The 19,911-nt window shown below is 44.4% G+C and overlaps 1 protein-coding gene across 1 annotated transcript in view; it reads right to left on the bottom strand.

Annotated features, from left to right (window-relative positions):
- LOC144769650 (IgGFc-binding protein-like) overlaps positions 1-18,624 on the bottom strand; it is a 573,708-nt gene extending 555,084 nt beyond the window's left edge. The window contains exon 1 of the mRNA XM_078653825.1: positions 17,442-18,624. Within this exon, the coding sequence (XP_078509951.1) occupies positions 17,442-18,624 (1,183 nt within the window). The remainder of the gene's footprint in view (positions 1-17,441) is intronic.
- Between the last annotated feature and the right edge of the window lie 1,287 nt (positions 18,625-19,911).

The raw sequence follows: 19,911 nt of genomic DNA on the forward strand, positions 1-19,911 counted from the left end.
AGTACGTTTTGTAACCATTTTTCTGCTAGGCATCATCAAAGTGTGACTTTTTGAACCACACAGCGTACATACCTTTTATTTATTTATCAGTGGTATTGTAATAGCACTTCCTGTTTTCCGTTCAATAATTACAGGCCGGGTTTCAGTCAACATCCGCCAGGCAGGCAGTGGACAGGGTGTCTCTTCTGTCAGTGGTCACCACCACATTGATGGACGAAGCGTCAGCTGGAATGGAGGAGTGCCGCCAATAAGAGGAATTGTTTGCTGCATGCAACTTACTTACCAATTTCAACAGGACAACTCCAACAACATACGCAATACAGATACAGTATCCATTGTTGTCTTTTATTCTATGAGTGTGACTGCATGTGCTTACCTTTACTTTGTAACCAAAGATTGTCTGTAAACTCTGTATCTTCAATTATTGTTTGTCCATGCTCTGCTTTTTTTTTCTTCTCTCAACAAAACCTACCCAAAAAGAAACCCCCATTCCCATCCATTTTACAAACCCTAACCCTCTTCCCCCGGGCTGTGTTGTTTTGCTTGATGTCTGACTAAAATGACATCAATAATTCCACACACTTGCTGGGGAGGATAAGGTGATAGCAGCAACAGGCTGGTGAAGGAATACGAGGATATCTTCTAGACTTACTCAGCTTCAGTACTATATCTTCTAGTAGTAGTAGCCAATGTCAAATAAATTCAACGCAAGTACTAGTTATACTTGCAATACTTTACCATTTGTTAGGCTACATTATGGCACTGTTCTAGTGTACTGTCACCTGCTATTTTCTCGATCGTACCGTAACCGTTGTAATGCTACAGTAAGGAGTACAAACAAGGTTTCGTTTTCTTTTTTTCCATAGGCATGCAACTGCCACTGTGTCACACCACTAGTAACACCGCAATGAGGAAATGTCACCCGCCCAGGAATGACAACGTTAATCCCCATTTCACCTGGAGCCAGCCCTGGGCCTAGCCCTAATTTCTAACACAAATTACAGGTAAGATAAGCGTTTGGTGGGAGGTAGTATAATGGAGTATTATTTCGGAGTAGACAAGAGTTTGACGGTTGTACTACTAAAGTCCTACGACTGTTCAGGAAAACAAAGTTACTGTTACACCCCCGCCCCCCACCCACCAGACTGAAAAGCAGTAAAAAACAGGTATGGTCAGATAAAGTAGTTGAAAAATATATTTATTTATCCCTAACAAAATAATCTCCCTCACCCACCCTAACCCCAACGATTGTCTCTGAAACGTCCCAAAACGATCCCAACTCCCAAATCCCACCCCCCAAAAGTCTATAAAAAAAGGGCAAGGGACACTCCACTACTGGAGGGTGCTGGTGCTGGTGCATGATGCGGCATGGGCATCATACTCCTTGCGGAGGGTGGCAAGCTCGGAGCGGAGGCCCTTAACCAAGGTCTTATACCTCAGGACCTCCTGCTCCAGGTTGGACATGCGGACTCGTAGGCGGTGTTGGCGTTCCTTGCAGCTCCTGTGGGGGGCAGCTGGTGTTTCCGGTGCTTGGCGGTGGCGGTCGGCTTTCTTAGCCCGGCTCGGTCCCGCTGGTTTAGTCACGGAGGAGGATGCAGTCGAAGATGTTGCCCCGCTCGACTGCGTGTCCTCCTCCTCCTCCAGGGCCACCAGCCGCCGATACTCGGCGACTGTGGCCTCCAGCCTCCGTTGCCGGGCCAATCTAGCCTGCTCCCTCCTTGTTGTTGATTTGGAAGAAGGAGCAACTATATGAAGAAAGAAAGACATAGTCTGTAACCAATGCTCCTTATTAATAACACAAAGTGATTGAGCCGAAAGTTGGGTCACAGAGTACAAGTAGCAAATTGAAAGCACAGTACATAACTATTGAGGACAGTATCTATGTAACCCTCCCACTTCTGCATCCTTGCTCTAACAGTAGTGGTAGTTTAATGAACTAATTCTACGACCACTATGGACTTCCATTACAGTCGACTATGACAGTACACCAGTCTTATTCTTCTTCTTCTCTCTTGTTTAGGGAAATGGGTACGTTATCTTATGCAAGCCGGCAGAATGACATGGACACAGCACAGTGAAGTTGCACCCGAGAAAAAAAGTTGCACACCATGATGATGGAGACAGACTTGCGTTACTGTACCGGTCCAGTACATGCAGGTGGTGAAGCTATTACTTTTCTATTACGGGTGGCACTGAGAATACTCTGTTACAAGGGCTACTGCTTAATTAATTTACCTTTCACCCTACAGTGCAAATGAGTACTAGAAAAGGAAACTGAAGAAGCTAACTAATTTGATTATCTATCACTTCACATGGGACGTATTTAATGACAGATGAGATGACTTTAGGTGCTTTGCTTAATATTGAGTGAACACAGTGATACACCCACACATGAATGACGTACTACAAGTAAACTAAAGTTATTAAGAGAGGTACGGAGTGTCCACCGTAATAACCAGATATATGCTGTGAATGCAAACGCAATACAAAGTACTGCTACTATTCATGGAAGTATTGGACACATTTACAATTTCTTTTCCTTGCCTTCCCTGCACTGGGACGGACGTGCGGGTGCGGTGGTACATGCTCTTCAAGGTAACACTTACTTCACCTGGCGACCATCTACTCTCTCTAGATACACATTTGCTATGTAAGAGTCAGAGAATACCATGCTCCAGGCATCCATTCATTCAAAGTATACGCACACATACAGTTTCTGTTTCACCCACCCAGGCTGCTGTCCTTCCACCCATCCTTGCTTCATCATTGACCCAGCCATGCACCATACCATATTCTTTCCTTCCCAGCCACCTCTGGGTCCAAGCAAACACATATCGTTCTTCTTTGCCAGCCATCATACAAGTTCGCGTCCCACTTACTTACACCCTTCTTTCGCTTTTCGTTCATCCCATCCATCACGTTCGTCTAAGAACTTATTGGGATTCTTCTCACCAAAAACTTCACAGCTAAGTCGAAGTACATTTCGAGGAGGCTACTACCTGGTTGATTTGTAATTGTAATACACCCGTGCAGAAAGCACACTATGCAGTCTTCAATCTCAATAAGTAAGGAATATATAGCTTACCTGTTTCCGCCACCACCGTTTGATCCCCCACAGGAACGGCCACCAGCTCTTCTACCGCCGCATCCTCCCCAGAGGCCTCCGAGTCCAAGTCCAACACATCAGCCACCTCCGCGCTGGCCCCGTCACCAGATGTTACACCTACAAAGTACATTTAAGAAAGTTAGAATACACCACTCACTACTATATAATATTTGGTCTAGGAGAAATGTTAAAAAAACAGAATACAATGTAATAATTTGTGACTGTCTACTCCATAGTAAAAATGTCCCATTTTCCAGGGAAGGCTGTTGTCTTGCTGCACTTTTATGCACAACTGATGAATGCTTGCTTTTGATTTTTAACACGCACCACTTTTTCTCCTAACAGACAGAAGCTTGACTCCTGAGTCCTAAGAACACGACCAGGATCAAGTTCAAAGTAGGTGAGAGTTCGGCTCGACCACAAGAAATGTGTCCAATTAATCGTCAGCACTAACCACTTTTCCGTTTACAGTTAAATAGTTTTATGACAAAGTAGATTTCAATAAATGTGTTTACTTTTAATAAAGCTTTTACACTTAAATAGACTCTGTGGTTTTTGTTCCTCTAGACTAGAGTGGATGAGCTAAAGGTTTTGGAATTTTTGCAAGCATGAGTGCCTCTGACACTTCTTGACTGTGCTGTGACTCCGTACTACTCTCTTGTCCTGCGTACGATAATCTAGAGATCATTGGGGATCTATAATCGGTGACTTCGGGAGCTGAATGACTCTGCCACACTATCTAGTCAGTAAGGAGACAGTGCATAGAGGTATTGCTGAATATAATGGGAGTCCAATGGAATTGCCAAATGTCCAATCTTAGTTAGCTACACAGACAGACTAATAAGAATAGTCTAGTAATACCACAGGGAGTCATCATATTCGAGGCAGGATAAGAATTTATATCCAGTCTACAAGAAGATCAAAGACGATTTAGAAAAAATCGAATGAGGAACGCTAGGAAAAAATAGGTACTGTTTAGTAAAATGTAAACTTACTGGGGCCAGCAAAGGAGCCCTCGCCTGCCCGATCCTGGCCTGCATCCTCAGCACCCTCCTCCTGTGTCCTCTTGCCCTTGGGGGGAGCTGATGTACAACATGAAAGAAAGAAAAACCATAAAACATGGATGAGATTTTTCAACCAAATCAAACATTTCAAAAGAACAATAACAACATATTTTGGAAAAATAGCAAATAGATAGACAACTATTCCACGGGATCTATCTCATGTGGTATACTACGTTATTCGTATTGCCTGATTTGCGGAACGTTGACTTAGAAAGTTCCTATGTAACTCAATAAACAGACTACTAAAGAGGTTTGCCTAGGCCTGGCACTGCAGGCAGTAGTGCACAACACGTGACAGACAAAGTCCATCCTGCTTGCAGATCAGTGAATACTCAAACTATCAATCCACCCGCCACCACCGCCACTATTTCTTCTGATAGCCATGTGACTGTCTAAAGGAAGGACACTGGACTTCAGTCTGTTGGGGCTGATTTATAAGTCCCTTGCGGAAGTTGCGACTGATTTTCCTCCATTGTTGCGTGCCTTTTCTGACGCAGCGGCAGAACAAAAGACTCGCCATGGTGTTGGTGCGGCGTATATATTAAAAAAAAAAACACATATGGGCATATGGGCGATGCATCACGTTGTAAAGCCCTGCGCCATCAGGGGGCGTTCCGGCGCAAGGGAGGGCGTACCTGCGCAGGAACGAATCCTAAAAGTGGCTGAGGGAAATCTACAAGATGTCAATCAGTCATTTTTATGACAATGATGCATGACTCAAACCCTGCGCGCTTGAAGCCGACGTACGGCTTGATGCAGCATTGGGGAGATAGGGTACCCCAGAGCATTGCTGGAGCTGCGCCATCGTTGGCACGCAACTCCAGCAATGCGCTGCCTTTACGGCACAGATGCGTAAGGCTTCTGTGACGTTTTGGGCCAATGGGTGGTGGTGGCATGGCACACAATTACTGCCGCATCCCTGCTACTTTGCAGGGATGCGCCGGTAATTGAAAATATGACCCTTACTGTCTAGCATTACGCAGTTCTTTTCTTTACAGTACACTGATACATAATTTCTCAGGCCAATGAAATGCTTCTGAACACAACATACAAAACAAAGAAGCATAGTAGCAAGCAAGGCTACTGAGAAGGAGAGCAGTGCACCTGAAAATGAAATGCATAGAAGATTTTGAAATATAATTTACCTCAATGTAATCGGCAGCATTATTGCTCTTGGTAAAGAACAAAGATTTGCAAATAACAGAGCAGGATAAAACAGAGTAGTAAATGTACTACTACTACTACTCACCAAGCCCGGGGACCTCTACGCCGAGCGCGTCCAGCAAGTCCCGCTCCCGGTCCATGACATCGGTCCAGCGGTGGGTGGCCTGGTTATATGTGCGCCGGACCCCAGAGATCTTGTACATGGCCCGGCACACCTTCTCCCACCGCTGGCGGCGCTCCCGGATGCCATAGCCGGTCGCGATCTTGCCGCCTCCCAGGATCGTCTTGGGGAGGCGGCGCTGGACATGGAAGATCAGTGCCGCCACTTCCTCCGCGCTAAAGATCTCCCTCGGGACCACTTGCTCCCCCCTTAAACGCCCGCACGGGAGCCGGGCACGGGGTGCGGGACCCTTCCCCTTCTCAGGGTGCTTCCCGGCTCCCTTTACCATGGTCTGGGCAGAAATAAACTTAAATGATAAAGAAGAAATAGAATAGTGAAGAAGAAAATAAAAGAGTTTAAAAAAGTAGTTTAAAAGTAACTAAAAGCTGCAGAAAACACAAAAATATAGAGCTAGAAAAATAGAGGGTTAGATAATAAGTAAAATTAGATCAAAAAAACTTCAAACAAGCAAAGGATGGCAGAGATTGAGAGAGGATAGAGAAAGCATGCCCAGAACCATAGCAATGAATGAGAAACAAGATGGCCGCGCCCGTTCACGACCGCGTGGGTAAGTTCGCGCGAGATTTTCCTTGCGAGTACGCGCGAACTTGTACTCGCGAGCAGCACACTTTGCGAGATTACACATAGCGGGCGGAAACGGAATTACGTCACGCCAACAAGATGGCCGCGCCCGTGTACGACCGATAGGGTAACTTGGCAAACGAATAGCTAGAAGCGCCTCGCGAACACGCGCAAGATCACGCGAACATACACGTCGCAACAAAAACAATTTTGTATTCGCACGTATTCGCGGCTTCCGAAATCGATCTCGCACGGATTCGCGCCCCAAATAACGCGCGAAATTGCAAAAAAAACGATTTTAGCTAAAATGAAAGCAATGAGCAGGTGCAAAAGTTCAAACTTAACATTAGTAACATTCAAGGTAGTGCTTCCTGATGGGCCCCTCCAGAGTTTGCAACAATTCTATGACCCTGCTATGACCCAAACAGCAGGCTCATAGAATAGCACCATAAAGGTCCTGTAAAAAAAAAATTTCACTGCAACAAAAAGCAAATTACAGATAAGGAAGGAAGCAGGTGCCAGCCAGACTGGAACTTTCAAAATTACTGACACATTAATGAAACACAAATTAATTGATGGCAGTTGAAGAAGGGCAGGTGTGCTAGCTTTTTTCAACCACCATAATCTACAGTAATAAATAAACCTAATAGGTGCCTGTGAGGATGTACTAGAGGGTGGCATGGGTGTCCCAGAGGGTGGCAGTGGTGAAACAGAGGGTGCTGTGAACCTGTGATGATAAACCAGACGTAGAAACAACATAGTCGCGGCCGTTGCAAGCCGAAAAGTAAGTTCGCAATTGCGAACTTGTCCCAAAATCGGCGCGAACACGCGCCAACACAAAAAACGGAAAAATCCGCAAGTCCGCTAGAGTTCGCGGATCTTCGCGGATTGCGAATCCGTAAATACGCAAGTTCGCGGATTGCCAATCCGCAAAATCCGCCCATGCTTAGTATTAATTCACTGGTGCCCCTGAGAATGAAGTTTCTGATGAAGAGCATTTATCTTCAGAAGAAAAAGATGAAGATAAACAAGACAGGCGGAAGACTCGTTCTACTTTAACTACTGAATGCATGGCTACTCTTAGATCCGCTGCTCGTAAAGCAGCTTGTGGGAGTGCCTCCACCCTAGAACTCATAGCAATGGTTCAGCAGTGGATAGCTTTAGAGAAGTTAAATTTCGTAGAGATGTTTACTTGGTAAGTATTACTCAGTTTTAGACACCATTCTGATGATTTAGAGCCCTCTGATATAAATTATAATTATAAACAATTAAGTGATGGCACCTTTCTTCCTTCACAGGTGCCTGATCTAATTAGGCGAGTGGTTAAATTGCGCACTGAGATGTCCCATCTGCAAGAGGAGAAAAAAAGCAGCTGGTAAAACTACAACTGAACAAACAGTTCAGACCCCGGAGTGACAAGAGGGAGCTACGGGGACGGATATTAGTGATATTGAAGTTACTATGAAACCCATGCATGAGGCAGCACCTCTGTATGTTCACCCAAAGGGAACGGGAATGAATGATGGTAAAGTTTCAGATGATCCAAAGGGATATTTTATGAAGAAGTGGAAGGATCTATTAGCTTCTGTACTATGACTCTGCCAGATATTGACATGTTTTTTGGACTTATTTTTCCCACTGATATGTGGATATCAATTCGTAAGGTAGGTGATGATGTAGCCTATGGTGATACTTGGGTGCATTTAGAGCAAATAGATGCAGCTAGAGAGCCTGCGCAGAAACCACAACAAGAGAGATCAGATCTTCCCAAATCTATTGTGATTAAACTGAAAACTCTTATACCCCCTAAGAAAATAGATTGGACTACATTAGCGTTTTTTAAACAGAAAGCGGATGAGTCAGTTTCTGATTTCTTTGCACGATTTGAAGAGAAATTCCATGATTTTAGTGGGCAGTCATTGACAGATGACACGGGTAAGCATCTGTTCGTCGACTAATTTGTCGCTAACATGTTGCCAGAAATAGCTAAACGCCTAAAGGCCAGCATGGACCACATATTCCCCAGTCTCCCTTTTGACTATGGCTCAGTATTATAAGCGACAGGAATTGGAAGCAAAAGGCAAGGAGGATAAAAAGGTTATGGATCTAAAAACGAAAGTTATGTTGGCTCAAGTCTATGGTCCTTCATTTAAAGGTGGTGGTTGAGGTGGATATGTGATATATCGCCCTGGTGTACCCCCTTTCCCTCAAGCAAATTTGTCTTCTGATCAGTGTGCTTATTGTAAAGAAATTTGACATTAGCGTGCTGCGTGCCCCCTTTTGCAAGACCAGCAGTATCAGCGGGGAAGAGGAAGTATGAAAAGCCGCCCAGGGAACACAGGAAATGTGTAATACCCGAATTGAGGCAGTTGAACACAATCCAAATTCTTTTAATAACTTTGATAGACAAAACCAATATCAAATGTCTGATTATTCGGCTGCTGGTCCTAAGGATTCTGATTATGCATAAGAATGCCTAGGATGGAGTAAGAAACCGATTGAGGTCCCAGTAGATCAGAGGGGTCCGTATGTCGATGCAAACATCTTGGGTTCTACTGATCAGTTTCTGGTTGATGCAGGAGCTACTCGTAGTGCTCTGTCTAATCAATTGGTTGCTGTGGCACCCCTGTCTGGCACATTTGATGGGAAAACTACACTTAGCCCACTGTCAAAGCCACTTGCATTTAGTCTTGATAAATTCACTGCAACATTTCCATTTCTGCTTTCCCACTCACACACCGGATAGCATTGTGGGTATCGATATGCTTAAACATTTTCGTGCTACAATAAGTTGTTTCCCAGAGTGTGCGCATGTTATTTTAAACAATAAATATCAAATGGTTGAGAGGTCTTGTCTTAATAAAGAGGATATTGCTTTGGTTCCGTTACCTAGTAGCTTGTGGGCTACATCAGATACCGATGTGGGACAAATGGTTATCCCACTAGTACATATTCAAGTAAAGGAAGGTGCTTCTTTGCCTCGACTGCCCCAATTTAAAATATCTTGGGAAGGCGAAGAAGCATTGATACACATTGTAAAGGATTTGATTAAGGTGGGGGTTGTGGAAGTAGTCCCTTGCAATAACTATAATAGCCCTATTCTTCTATTTTGAAAAAAGACACTGATTGTAAAATTTATAGATTCATCATTGACTTGCGAGAGGTCAACAAGATTGTTGTGCCCCCATATCCGGTAGTGTCTGACATCATGACACTTCTTACTATGGCTCCTCCTACTGCAACTACATCAGTGTGAACGATTTGAAAAATGCATTTTTCTCAATACCGATTCATCCTGACAGCCGGTATTTGTTTGGCTTCACTTTGAATAATCGATCATTCAGATTTTGTAGAGCTCCACAGGGTATACAGAGAGTCCTAGCATTTATAGCCAGGCATTGAAAAGGCAGCTGGATTCTTTTCCTGTGCCAAAAGGGGTGGCTCTTATTTAATATGTCGATGACATCTTGTTGGCTGCTGATACCCCATAAAAGTGTAAAGAAGGAGCACAGGGCCATATTATCAAGAAAGGGAGATACATTATTGCTGCTTTTATCGGCAGGAAACTGCGGCTAATGCAGCGATAATGGGCTTGATAATATGCCCTTGTGAATTCCCATAGAAGCCTAGGTTCTGGTGTTAACCTGGGCTTCTATGGGAATTCACAAGGTCATATTATCAAGCCCATTATCGCTGATTTAGTGGCAGTTTCCTGCCGATAAAAGCAGCGATAATGTATCGCCGTTTCTTGATAATATGCCCATTGTTATTGCTATTATTCCTTGCCTCTCATCATCACAAACTCTCTCAGGACAAAATGCAATATTGTAGACAGTAGGTTACCTATTTAGGTCACCTTCTGTCTAAGGAGCACTTACAATAGATCGCATTTAAGCTATTTTAGACACTCCTGTGCCCTGTAGTCAGAAGGATGTGTGTGCACTGATTGGCCTTACTTCTTTCTGTAGGCAGTGGATCTCTAGCTTTTCTCAAATTGTTAAACCCTTAATGGCCCTTTTGACCAAAGACACTCCAATGCCCCTCCCATGGACTACTGCATGCCAGCATGCTTTCCAACAGTTGTGTCAAGCTCTTTGTTCTGCACCAGTATTAGGAACTCCAGACTACAATAAAGTTTTCATGCTCTATGTACATGAGAGGGACGGCTGTGCTCACTCAGTTTTAACACAGGCACACAGTGATAAGCAGCGTCCTTGTGCATATTTCTCAGCTGTCCTTGATCCAGTCGCCTGAGCGCTGCCTGGGTATTTTCGAGCGGTGGCAGCGACAGCTGTGTCCATACGTCAATGTGAGGGAATAGTCTTGTCACACAGATTGCTTGTGCTAGTACCCCATTCTGTTGAGGCTCTTTTAAATCAAACGAAAACACAACATTTGACTAGTGCCCGCTTGACAGGATATGAATTGACACTTATGGCTCCTCATATCACACTGAAAAGATGCTTGACTCTGAATCCTGCTACATTATTGCCATTTCCAGCCACTCAGTCTCAGTCACAAGAGTTACATGATTGTATATCCCTTACTGAAGAACAAACAAAGGGTCGTGTTGACCTACAAGATTCGCCCCTTTCTAGTGTTGCTGGGGAACTGTGGGTTGATAGGTCCTGCTTGAAGCTGCCTGATGGCATGACTTCTGCTGCCTATGCAATCACAACACTTCAGACAATAGTTGAGACAGCTTGTATCCCACAGAAGTCAGCTCAGGCAGCTAAGTTTATACCACTGAGAAGAGCATGTGAGCTTAGTACAGATCTACTCGTTAACATCTACACCAATACCCAATATGCTTTTGGAGTGGCTAATGATTTTGGGCAACTCTGGAAGAAAAGAGGCGTTCTTACTTCACATGGGACGCAAATAGTGCATGGGAAATTAGTACACAACCTCCTTACTGCCTTGACGTATCCTAAGAAAGTGCCAATTGTTAAGTGTAGCGCACACAAGAAAGTGACTGATAAAATAGGAAAAGGCAATGCCTTTGCGGATCACACAGCTCGTGAGAATGCAATGCAGTGAAGTACTACACCCATGTATGTAGTAAGGTCACAGGCTGAGCGCTGGCATTATGCCAGGTAAGAGGTGCTGGATATGCAACAATCTGCTTCTGTTGAGGAATTACCAAATGGTCTAAGGGGGGAACATTGGATGATGAGGGCTGTTGGAGGAATAAAGAAATGACAAAATGGAAGTTACCCACAGTCTGTTTACATCCTATGATTCACATGACACATGGGCTGGCACATGTTGGAGCTTCCTCAATTGCAAAGCTACTCCTGCAAGTTTGGGATCATCCAGATATTGCCGGTACAGCTAAAAAGATAGTCCAGTTTTGTCTGGTCTGTCTCCAATATAATCCTTGAAAGGGAACATGAACTCCAGCAGGAGGGTTTGCCATACCTACGGCACCTTTTGAGGTCCTGCAAATGGAATACATACAGTTTGAGTGTTGTAATAACCTAAAGTATGTCTTGGTAGTGGTTTGCACCTTTGGTAAATGGGTGGAGGCATATGCTACGAAAGATAATACAGCTCTTAGTACAGCACAGGTGCTCCGAAAGGAGTTTTTCCCCACATTCGGCATTTGTCGAGTATTGTGGATTGACAGCAGACCCCATTTCATTGGGCAAGTTGTTGATTACCTCATGAAAGGGCTAGGAATTAAACATAAGTTTCATGCTGCTTTTCACCCACAATTTTCAACCCTCAAACTAAAATTGGCCAAAATACAGGCTTTCACTTCTTTGAAATGGCCTGATGCACTGCCTGCTATCTATTGGATTGGTACCAAATACACGATATGGCCTCACACGGTATGAGGTGGTTTTTGGAAGGCCAATGAATATTTGGGGGATTCCTAAGCCACGCCCTATACTTGATGTACCGTATGTATTGATGGACTACTATTTGTCTCAGTTGACTGACAGTTTGTCTTCTATTTATCAACAGGTTTGAGAGACTCTTTCAAACAGGTCGCAGGGTGAGGGCCATAATCTACGGCCTTGGGACTTTGTCCGAACAAATTCCTTACAGCGTACCAGCTCCTTAGAGCCTCGTTGGCGTGGCCCTGAGCAGGTGCTTTTGGCTACCAGGACTGCAGTTCGAGTGACTAACCAGAAGAACTGGGTCCACGCAACCCATTGTCGGAAGGTGTTGCAGGACCTAGTGAGCCCAGCTGTGTTGGCAGCTCATCGCAACATCGTGGACACAGAGAAAGGACAAGCCACGTCACCTGAAGGACCTGAGGAAGTCTTCCTGGACCACACGATCACTGGTACATCTCGATATCAGCTGTGACCCTGGAAGAGAGACACTTTGTTGCTGAAAAAGACTGTTTGAGCCACTGTCCTGGGTAGTGAAAGACTGTGTTACAAAGGGGGATACTCTTTTAGTGGCTACCAGTCTCAACCTCAACGAAGAAACCAATGCTTGCCCAGGACCTGAGGGCACCATCTGGTCCATTGTTCAACGGCAAGATGAACATGGCTGCGGAGAAGAAATCAACTACTGAAAGAATCTGTGATCGACCAAGAAATTAGTGAGTTAATGATGATTGATGTCCGTGGTATCTTCCATGCTCCTTCTAAATCATGGAGATGTCTTCAACTAATGCTAAAAGGGCCGTCTGTGGAAATAAAAAATAATTACGGTTAGCATGAGCTGAAGCCATCTTGTTTGCAACATCCATTTTGTTGGCCTTGGGATTCTGCCGTCTTCACTGTTGCCTGCTTTTCTATTCTGCATGAGTTATCAACCTTAGTTAATTCCTTCTGTACCGAGCAAGAGCAATGTATAAGCTCAGAAAGGAATGTAGTTGCTAGAATGCACCTAGTTGAGAATGTAACTGTCTATCATATCCTACTGATGTAAGCAGTTCTGTTTTCCCTTCAACTTTGCTGAGTAAGTGATCTTCATCCGCCTGTGTTTGTCAGTATCTATTCCAGTGTAGGCCTGTACCTTCTATTTGTAACTACATGCTTACAAGTGCAGAAACCTCTGTATAAAAGCACCATGATCTGTGTATTCAAGGTACTACCTCCTGGAACACTTGAGGGTGTTGTATGGATGTGGTCTCACTCATGAGTGAATAAACTTCTTATTTTGAATTACAACTTCAGTGCCAAGCTCTTCCTTTTTAGTCTAAGGACCCGAGGACAAACTTAAGGGTGAACCCTGCAACGTGTGACCCTGAAAAGGCACATTTCCACAACAGGACACAGAAAGGGGTTGGATAAAAGCCTGTTAACCAACTAACAAAGCATGTTCTTTAAATGCCACGGTGATCAGAAACAACTGGACCTGGATTTAACGTTGCTGTTAACTTCTATCTGACACTCGGAGAGTGTTTGATAACTTTTCCTCCAAAGCTTCATTGGGACCTGTGGGCAAAAGTATCCTATGGGCAGTTCCGTAGCATTGGATTGAAAGTCACCTTCATCTCGCTTAAGGCTCCCAGCACCTCAGAAACAAATACTAAGGGCTAGATGTATATGTTGGCAGAGAGGAAACTATGTTGCAATGGCCACAGAGTTCCCTCCCAGCCAACATGGTGGTTCGCTGATTTAAATATGGACAGACCATAGTTTGACAACGGAGACAACCCTGTCTTAGCCATGGTCAAACTCCTCCGATGACCCGAAGAAGTAAGGGTCATCGAAGATTTGGCTCTGTGTCTGGGCACTTAATTTAGATGGTTGAACTTATAGCTATTTTTCAATGCCCATTGCTGCCAGGAGAAACCTGGTGGTAGGGGTAAATGAGCAGTGCACAAGGCAGGGTACATTGTTGTTTTTATTTTCTAAAAGATAATCCCTCATTTGGATTTTCTTTTTGAAAAAATAAAATGTGTATGATTGACGTATGGCTCACAGAGCTTTCCATTAAGCTTACAATGCATCGGCCATGACAGAGGTTCTTGTCAATGCTTGAAATGTCTGCTGGGCAAGCAAACATTTCAAAATTTGGCAGGTGGCACCTCTGTTAGGATGATGGAGGAATTTTAAAAAGCTCCAGCATTCCAGCAGGACCATCCTGGTTCTAGTGCCCAGCCTTGTGTTCCATAGAGACTGCTACAATTTAGGTGGCAGACAGCTCAGGAATGATTATTCTTCTCAAAGATTGGCAAAGTCCCTGTCTGTTTTGGGCTTAGAAGAGATATCAATATTTTTTTTCAAAAAAAGTGGAAAGGTTTCGATCTGAAATAGGACTTAGATCTGTTTTAAAACTTTGAGACTTCCAAACTTCCACCAGGATAAATTCACTTGGTGTATCGCACCAGAGCTACATCGCGGTTTGCCTCAATTAATGCATAGGTCTACCACGACCACTGAGTATCACTGCTGCTATTTGCTTTAAAAACTTCAAAAACACATATCACCAGTTCCCTTTATTAGATTTTTGTTGTTTCAGTCTTATTTTACTCATAATTCAGTGTAAAGGTTTTGTGTTTTATGGGACTTTTTCTACTGTGTAATGCTTAAATACATTACGCACTGGCTTTGGTTTACACCGCCCTGCCTTGGCTCACGTGGCCAAGGATTTAAAATTGTTTTATTTAATTTAATTTCTGTGACACCTAGGAGGTGGTGCCACTATCGTTTGACATGGACACATGTGCACCCTAAATAAAAATTGTTTACAATCAGTCAATTTGCTTATTTTGTAATTTCTGTCTCCTGGGTCTACATAGATTCATACAATTTACGCCAACTTAGTTGACTAAAGACATGTGCTAAAATGTACTTTAAAAATGTGTTTGCACTGTCTACCATGCTCTATGAGTCTTCAATTTGAGATGCATCTCTACCTATCTTGCTACTTACACTTCTGTGAAATCACTTGCCAGATTTCCTTTTGATCTTGTTGACATGTTTTCCCATCCATTTCACAAAGCCATTTTACCAGAGAATGTGCTCACTATACATAATCATACAGTCATCCGACTAATGTATGACATACACACATCATTTAAGATAAGTGAATGTAGTCTAACAGCCAGAGTTGCTGACTATGGATTTGGAAAACTAGGTTTGAGACCAAGGGTAGGCTCAACATGCTTTGATTCTGTGCTAAGTACCTAACCTCCTCTGTTTGGTATAACATTAATCTGACTTTGTGTAATGTAATCTGGTGATCATGTAAAGAGCTCTAATGTCCCTGGGCCATGTTTGTGCTATATAAAACTGCAAAATATATCTGTATTTTAAATTGCACTACAAGGCATTGTTTTAACACAAAAATGGATGAGGCCTTACCCCACGCTTTGCTTCAGAAAGAGTTTTTAACATTTGCTAAAATTACTGGTATAAACAGCAACATTTTTCAGAAGCCTTGTGATCTTAGAGAACAAATGCCATAAGCGAGCACCCCACTCTGAAAAGTGTCCCAGCTCCAGAGTTCAGTGTAGGGTACAATCTACCACTTTTATGTCTGATAAACACATATTAAGAGCATAGTCACTGTTGTGACATTTACAAACAATTGTTGTTAGAGAGAAACACACAACTTTGTACATCTTTTCTTGCGCCAGATGTACAACGTTTTTTAGCGTTCGCAAACAGGTTTTAGACCCATTTGCGCTTGCCAAAAACCTTGGGCCCATGTACAAAACCTATTTTGCGACTCGCTAATCAATTAGCGACTCGCAAAATACGTTTTGCGACTCGCTATTAGGAAGGGGCGCTCCCTTTCTAAAAGCGACTCATGAGCCATGTATGAATGTTTTGCGACAGCTATTGTGGTCGCAAAACACTCCCAAGGTACCACCTGCTTCCCCTTTGCAAATGGATGCTAAAATATTTTTTTAGGGCAGGCAGTGGTCCCAGGGACCACGTCCTGCCCTTAAAAAATAAAACATAATCATTTCATTTTTTTAAATGCATCCCGTATTCCTTTCAGGAAAACGGGTTGCATTGGTGGTCTGCTGAGCACAGCGGGCCACCATCCCTGGGAGTGCCAGCTATTCCCAATGGGTACCCAAAATGCGAGTGCCTCAATAAAATTAATGATGCAGGCGTTTTGCGACCCCATTGGGAATCGCAATAGGTCTCTGACACTGTTGTACCCAGTAAATTGCGACTCGCAATTTGCGACTCACAATCAACAATCTAGCCCTATGTTATTTTAGTGATTCACAGCAATCTGAACGCATCTCTACTATTACATAACAAAACAGCCACCAGCAAGTGCGTTGAAGCTAGATCACTAAGTGGCTTGCACAGTTTGTCATTCTAAAAACTGGGTCGTGTTTCTCTAAAGTTCGGGAAGCGTAGATATAAAGTTCACTGGGGTAAACTTCTATACACATTTCAAGCCTGCCACATTGTAAAGATCAGTGTAATGTTTGAAACTGACAAAGAACCATTGCTGAAGATGTGATGATAAAGGACTCAGGGGCATATTAGCAAGAATCTCGTTAAAATGATCGCCGTTTTAGCGGCAGGAAACTGCCGCTAAAACGACGATAATGGGCTTGCTAATATGCGTTATAGAATTCCAATAGAAGCCCATGTTAGATGTGCAGGACATCTAACCGGGGCTTCTATTGGAATTCTATAACGCATATCAGCAAGCCCATTATCGCTGTTTTAGCGGCAGTTTCCTGCCGCTAAAACGGCGATCATTTTAACAAGGTTCTTGCTAATATGCCCCTAAGAGTTGTCCTTCCATGACCCCCAGGAGGTGCTAGTTGGGAGCGATGAGGGCCACTAACAGAGCGCCTCGCCAATTGTGGAGAGCCAGCAGGGTCTGCCAGTGTCCCTTGGGCATCAGTTCATCAATCGTGGTAGGGCTGGGATTGTTTAAGGAAACTTTCCATTATAATGACTCAACAGGTGGGTAACACAGGACCCTGCTGTACATTCGGCCCCAGGGGCTCCAAAATCCAGGTGCCCCCAAACAATCAGATGGCTCCCATTGAAACCAAGGCTAGTGAATGTCTGAGAGATTCAGGGTCCCTCATCGCATTCTGCGGAGGTCCCCATCATTGTGAGTCCTGACACTATGACTCACACCTTGTATGATTCAAAAGTACACCCTAGGATATATACGTACTGCATCAGTTGTGCTGTCTTTGCTAAACTCATAGATAGATCCCGATACATATATATACTGATGCAATATACATTTTTCTCTTCACACGGATATGCCTATTATCTCAGGTGTATACTAGCGTACACACTCAGTTATGCGCTCCTTGACACACAGATATTTTCACTGCTTTCCCATATGCACCGTCATGTGCACTTGGATATCCTTGGTTGCTCAGACATACACCAAGGTAGGCCGTCCCTGAGATACCCAGCCATGCTTGATAGATAGTGTAAAAACCCTCTGCAATACATACCTGGTGTGCAGATACCCGCCGATCCATACCCGTTCAATGTCACCAATCCAAAAGAAAGGAGCTCGAATGGAGACGTGCCCTCGATCAAGTTCATGCCAAATGTTCGGATAAAACGAAAGTAACCCCAGGAATAATCTGTGCCCAACATTGGAACCCAAATCACACCGATGAGTGGCGCTTTGTTCAAAGTCATTCCCGTTGTTGCTGACGTGAGGGCCACCAGGATGACGTAGTTCTCAAATTTTTCATGACCGTATGTGTAGTAGGACGTGCAGTAGCTGGCGACATCAGGTATGTTTATAAAGAAGGGGTCGAATGTGTACATAAACGTGCCGGTGTAGAACAGAATGACCTGGACACCTTCGGTGGCTGTGATGGAGAGAGGACTCGATATTGTCACCTCATGCTTTAGCACCTGACCAGCAACCAGGTCGAATGAGTTTTGAAGGATTCCTGCTCCCACGACCACACGTGTGTTTTTGTAGGCTGCGATGTAGACAAAGTCAGATTTCTGCTGGTAGATGACTGCGGGCACAATAAACGTTTTACCCCAGCTGCTGGTGGGCCGCAGCTGCTCATACACATGGTCGCCGTCTCTGCTGTTTTCAATTGCAAACGAGTGTCCGGTCAGCACACCTGAAGGTTTTGAGGACACGATCCTGGTGCCGGACAGGTCATCCAGGGCCTGGATCTGGACGGCCTGCAGAGGCATCAGGGTCACTGTCAAGATGCTTCCCCTCGCGTAGGGCAAGCCCTGGAACATGACGGTACCTTTCAGGTACATGGTGATGGTGTTGGTTTCTTCGTTGGTGAAGACACAGAACTCTTGCACGCCTCCTGGTGCTTCATTCGGTGGCGTCACAATATAGTACTCTGTGCCCCAATCTTCTACTGGGTACACGACGGAGGTGTCAGAGGAGTACTGCTTATAGTTGAGTGAAACCACAGAGATATCTTTGTTTGCCCTGATTGTGATTACTTTGTTGAATATGCCTGTCCCAGCCATGTCCACAAAGCTCACCTCGGAGCTCAGCACGTACAGCCTCGTCTTTTCCTTATCCAATGAAAAGGATCTAATGAAGGACGTCTTCTGGACTGTCACAGTGACCTGTGTCGAGGCAGAGTAGCTCTGGATGAGAACTGATAAGTCTGCATTAACCCAAGACCCTTTGTTATTCTCCATGAATACTGTGACGAAGTATGTCCCCAGAGGGCCCGTTGAACAAGGACCTGTGGAACACAAGAACAGAGCCAATCAATATACAGCCACTGCAGGGAAATTACCATTGATCTGCAGGCAGATTTCTGGCCAAATGCATCATTGAACAGTCACCCTGTGCATTGCACATTCTCTAAAAACTCATTGCACCACTGCTAATATCCTGCCATATGATGGCAAAGGTTGGCAATGCCCAGCTGAAACCTGAGTGACTCTGTCAGCCCTGGTCCTATAACCAATAGCCAAAAGCATACTGCCTTGTAGGCCCAACACAGACATTATCATTAGAAGCTCCAGCAGGACTAGTTCAGTTGGGGGAGGAGCAAGACTGGCTGAAAGTCGCCCTCATGACCTGGATACAGTTAGCAGCTATAAGAATGGTAGACCTCACTTCAATGCACACAGTCGCTTTCTGCCATTATCATCCGTGTTTGCAGCAAACCAAATACTGGTAATGACACGTTTCTGAAAGGTGCAAAAATCCTACTTAATACATCTAACCTGCTGTGATTTAGGTGGGGAGAAAAGTTTCCAGTCTTATCGGAGAAGGCAGCGCCGCCATCTTCCACAGGAGGAAGCCCAGTGTTCAGTTTCGGTTTTACTCTATTGTAAAGTTCATACAAGCTTTGACAACACCCTTCTGAACACCTGACCCAGAATTATTGCCTTTGCATTGCTTGATCACAGCAGAAATATGTCTGACACGGATGCAGTTGCAGAAAATCAACTCTTTCTAAAACATTTATCCATTAGTTTCTTACTGTTAAAACAAGCCAAAAGGTCTGAAATAAATGTAGTTGAGCTTATATAGCGCACAGCTACCCGCAGTGGGTTTCCCGGCGCTTGCTTAGGGAACCCGTCCTGGTATTCCCCTGTGAGATATCAGGGTATCCACAAGGTGAAAGTCAGGCATCCCGCCGCGAGGGGCCGTTGTGGAGATTAAGCAAGCTATTGCCCAGAGTCGCAGAGTGTGAACCCGAGAGTCGAGGAGGCACCGGGGCGAGAATTATCGAGTCCGTGGAATTTTTAGCCCAAGACCCGCCGAGGCGGGGAATTGAACCCTGGTCCTGGACCGATCTCAGCTTCCGGGTCTGCTGCCTCTAACCCCTGAGCCACACGTCTCCAAATACGAGACCTATTAGCACTACCACTCCAAGGCAGGCCCTGCATTTCAGACCTTTTGACATTTCTTTTTGGCTTTGCTGTGCAGCATCAACAATAAGCATTTATTGCTGTGCAGCATTGGGAAAA

This window comes from Lissotriton helveticus, chromosome 7, assembly GCF_964261635.1.
Source record: "Lissotriton helveticus chromosome 7, aLisHel1.1, whole genome shotgun sequence".
Taxonomy (NCBI): Eukaryota; Metazoa; Chordata; class Amphibia; order Caudata; family Salamandridae; genus Lissotriton; species Lissotriton helveticus.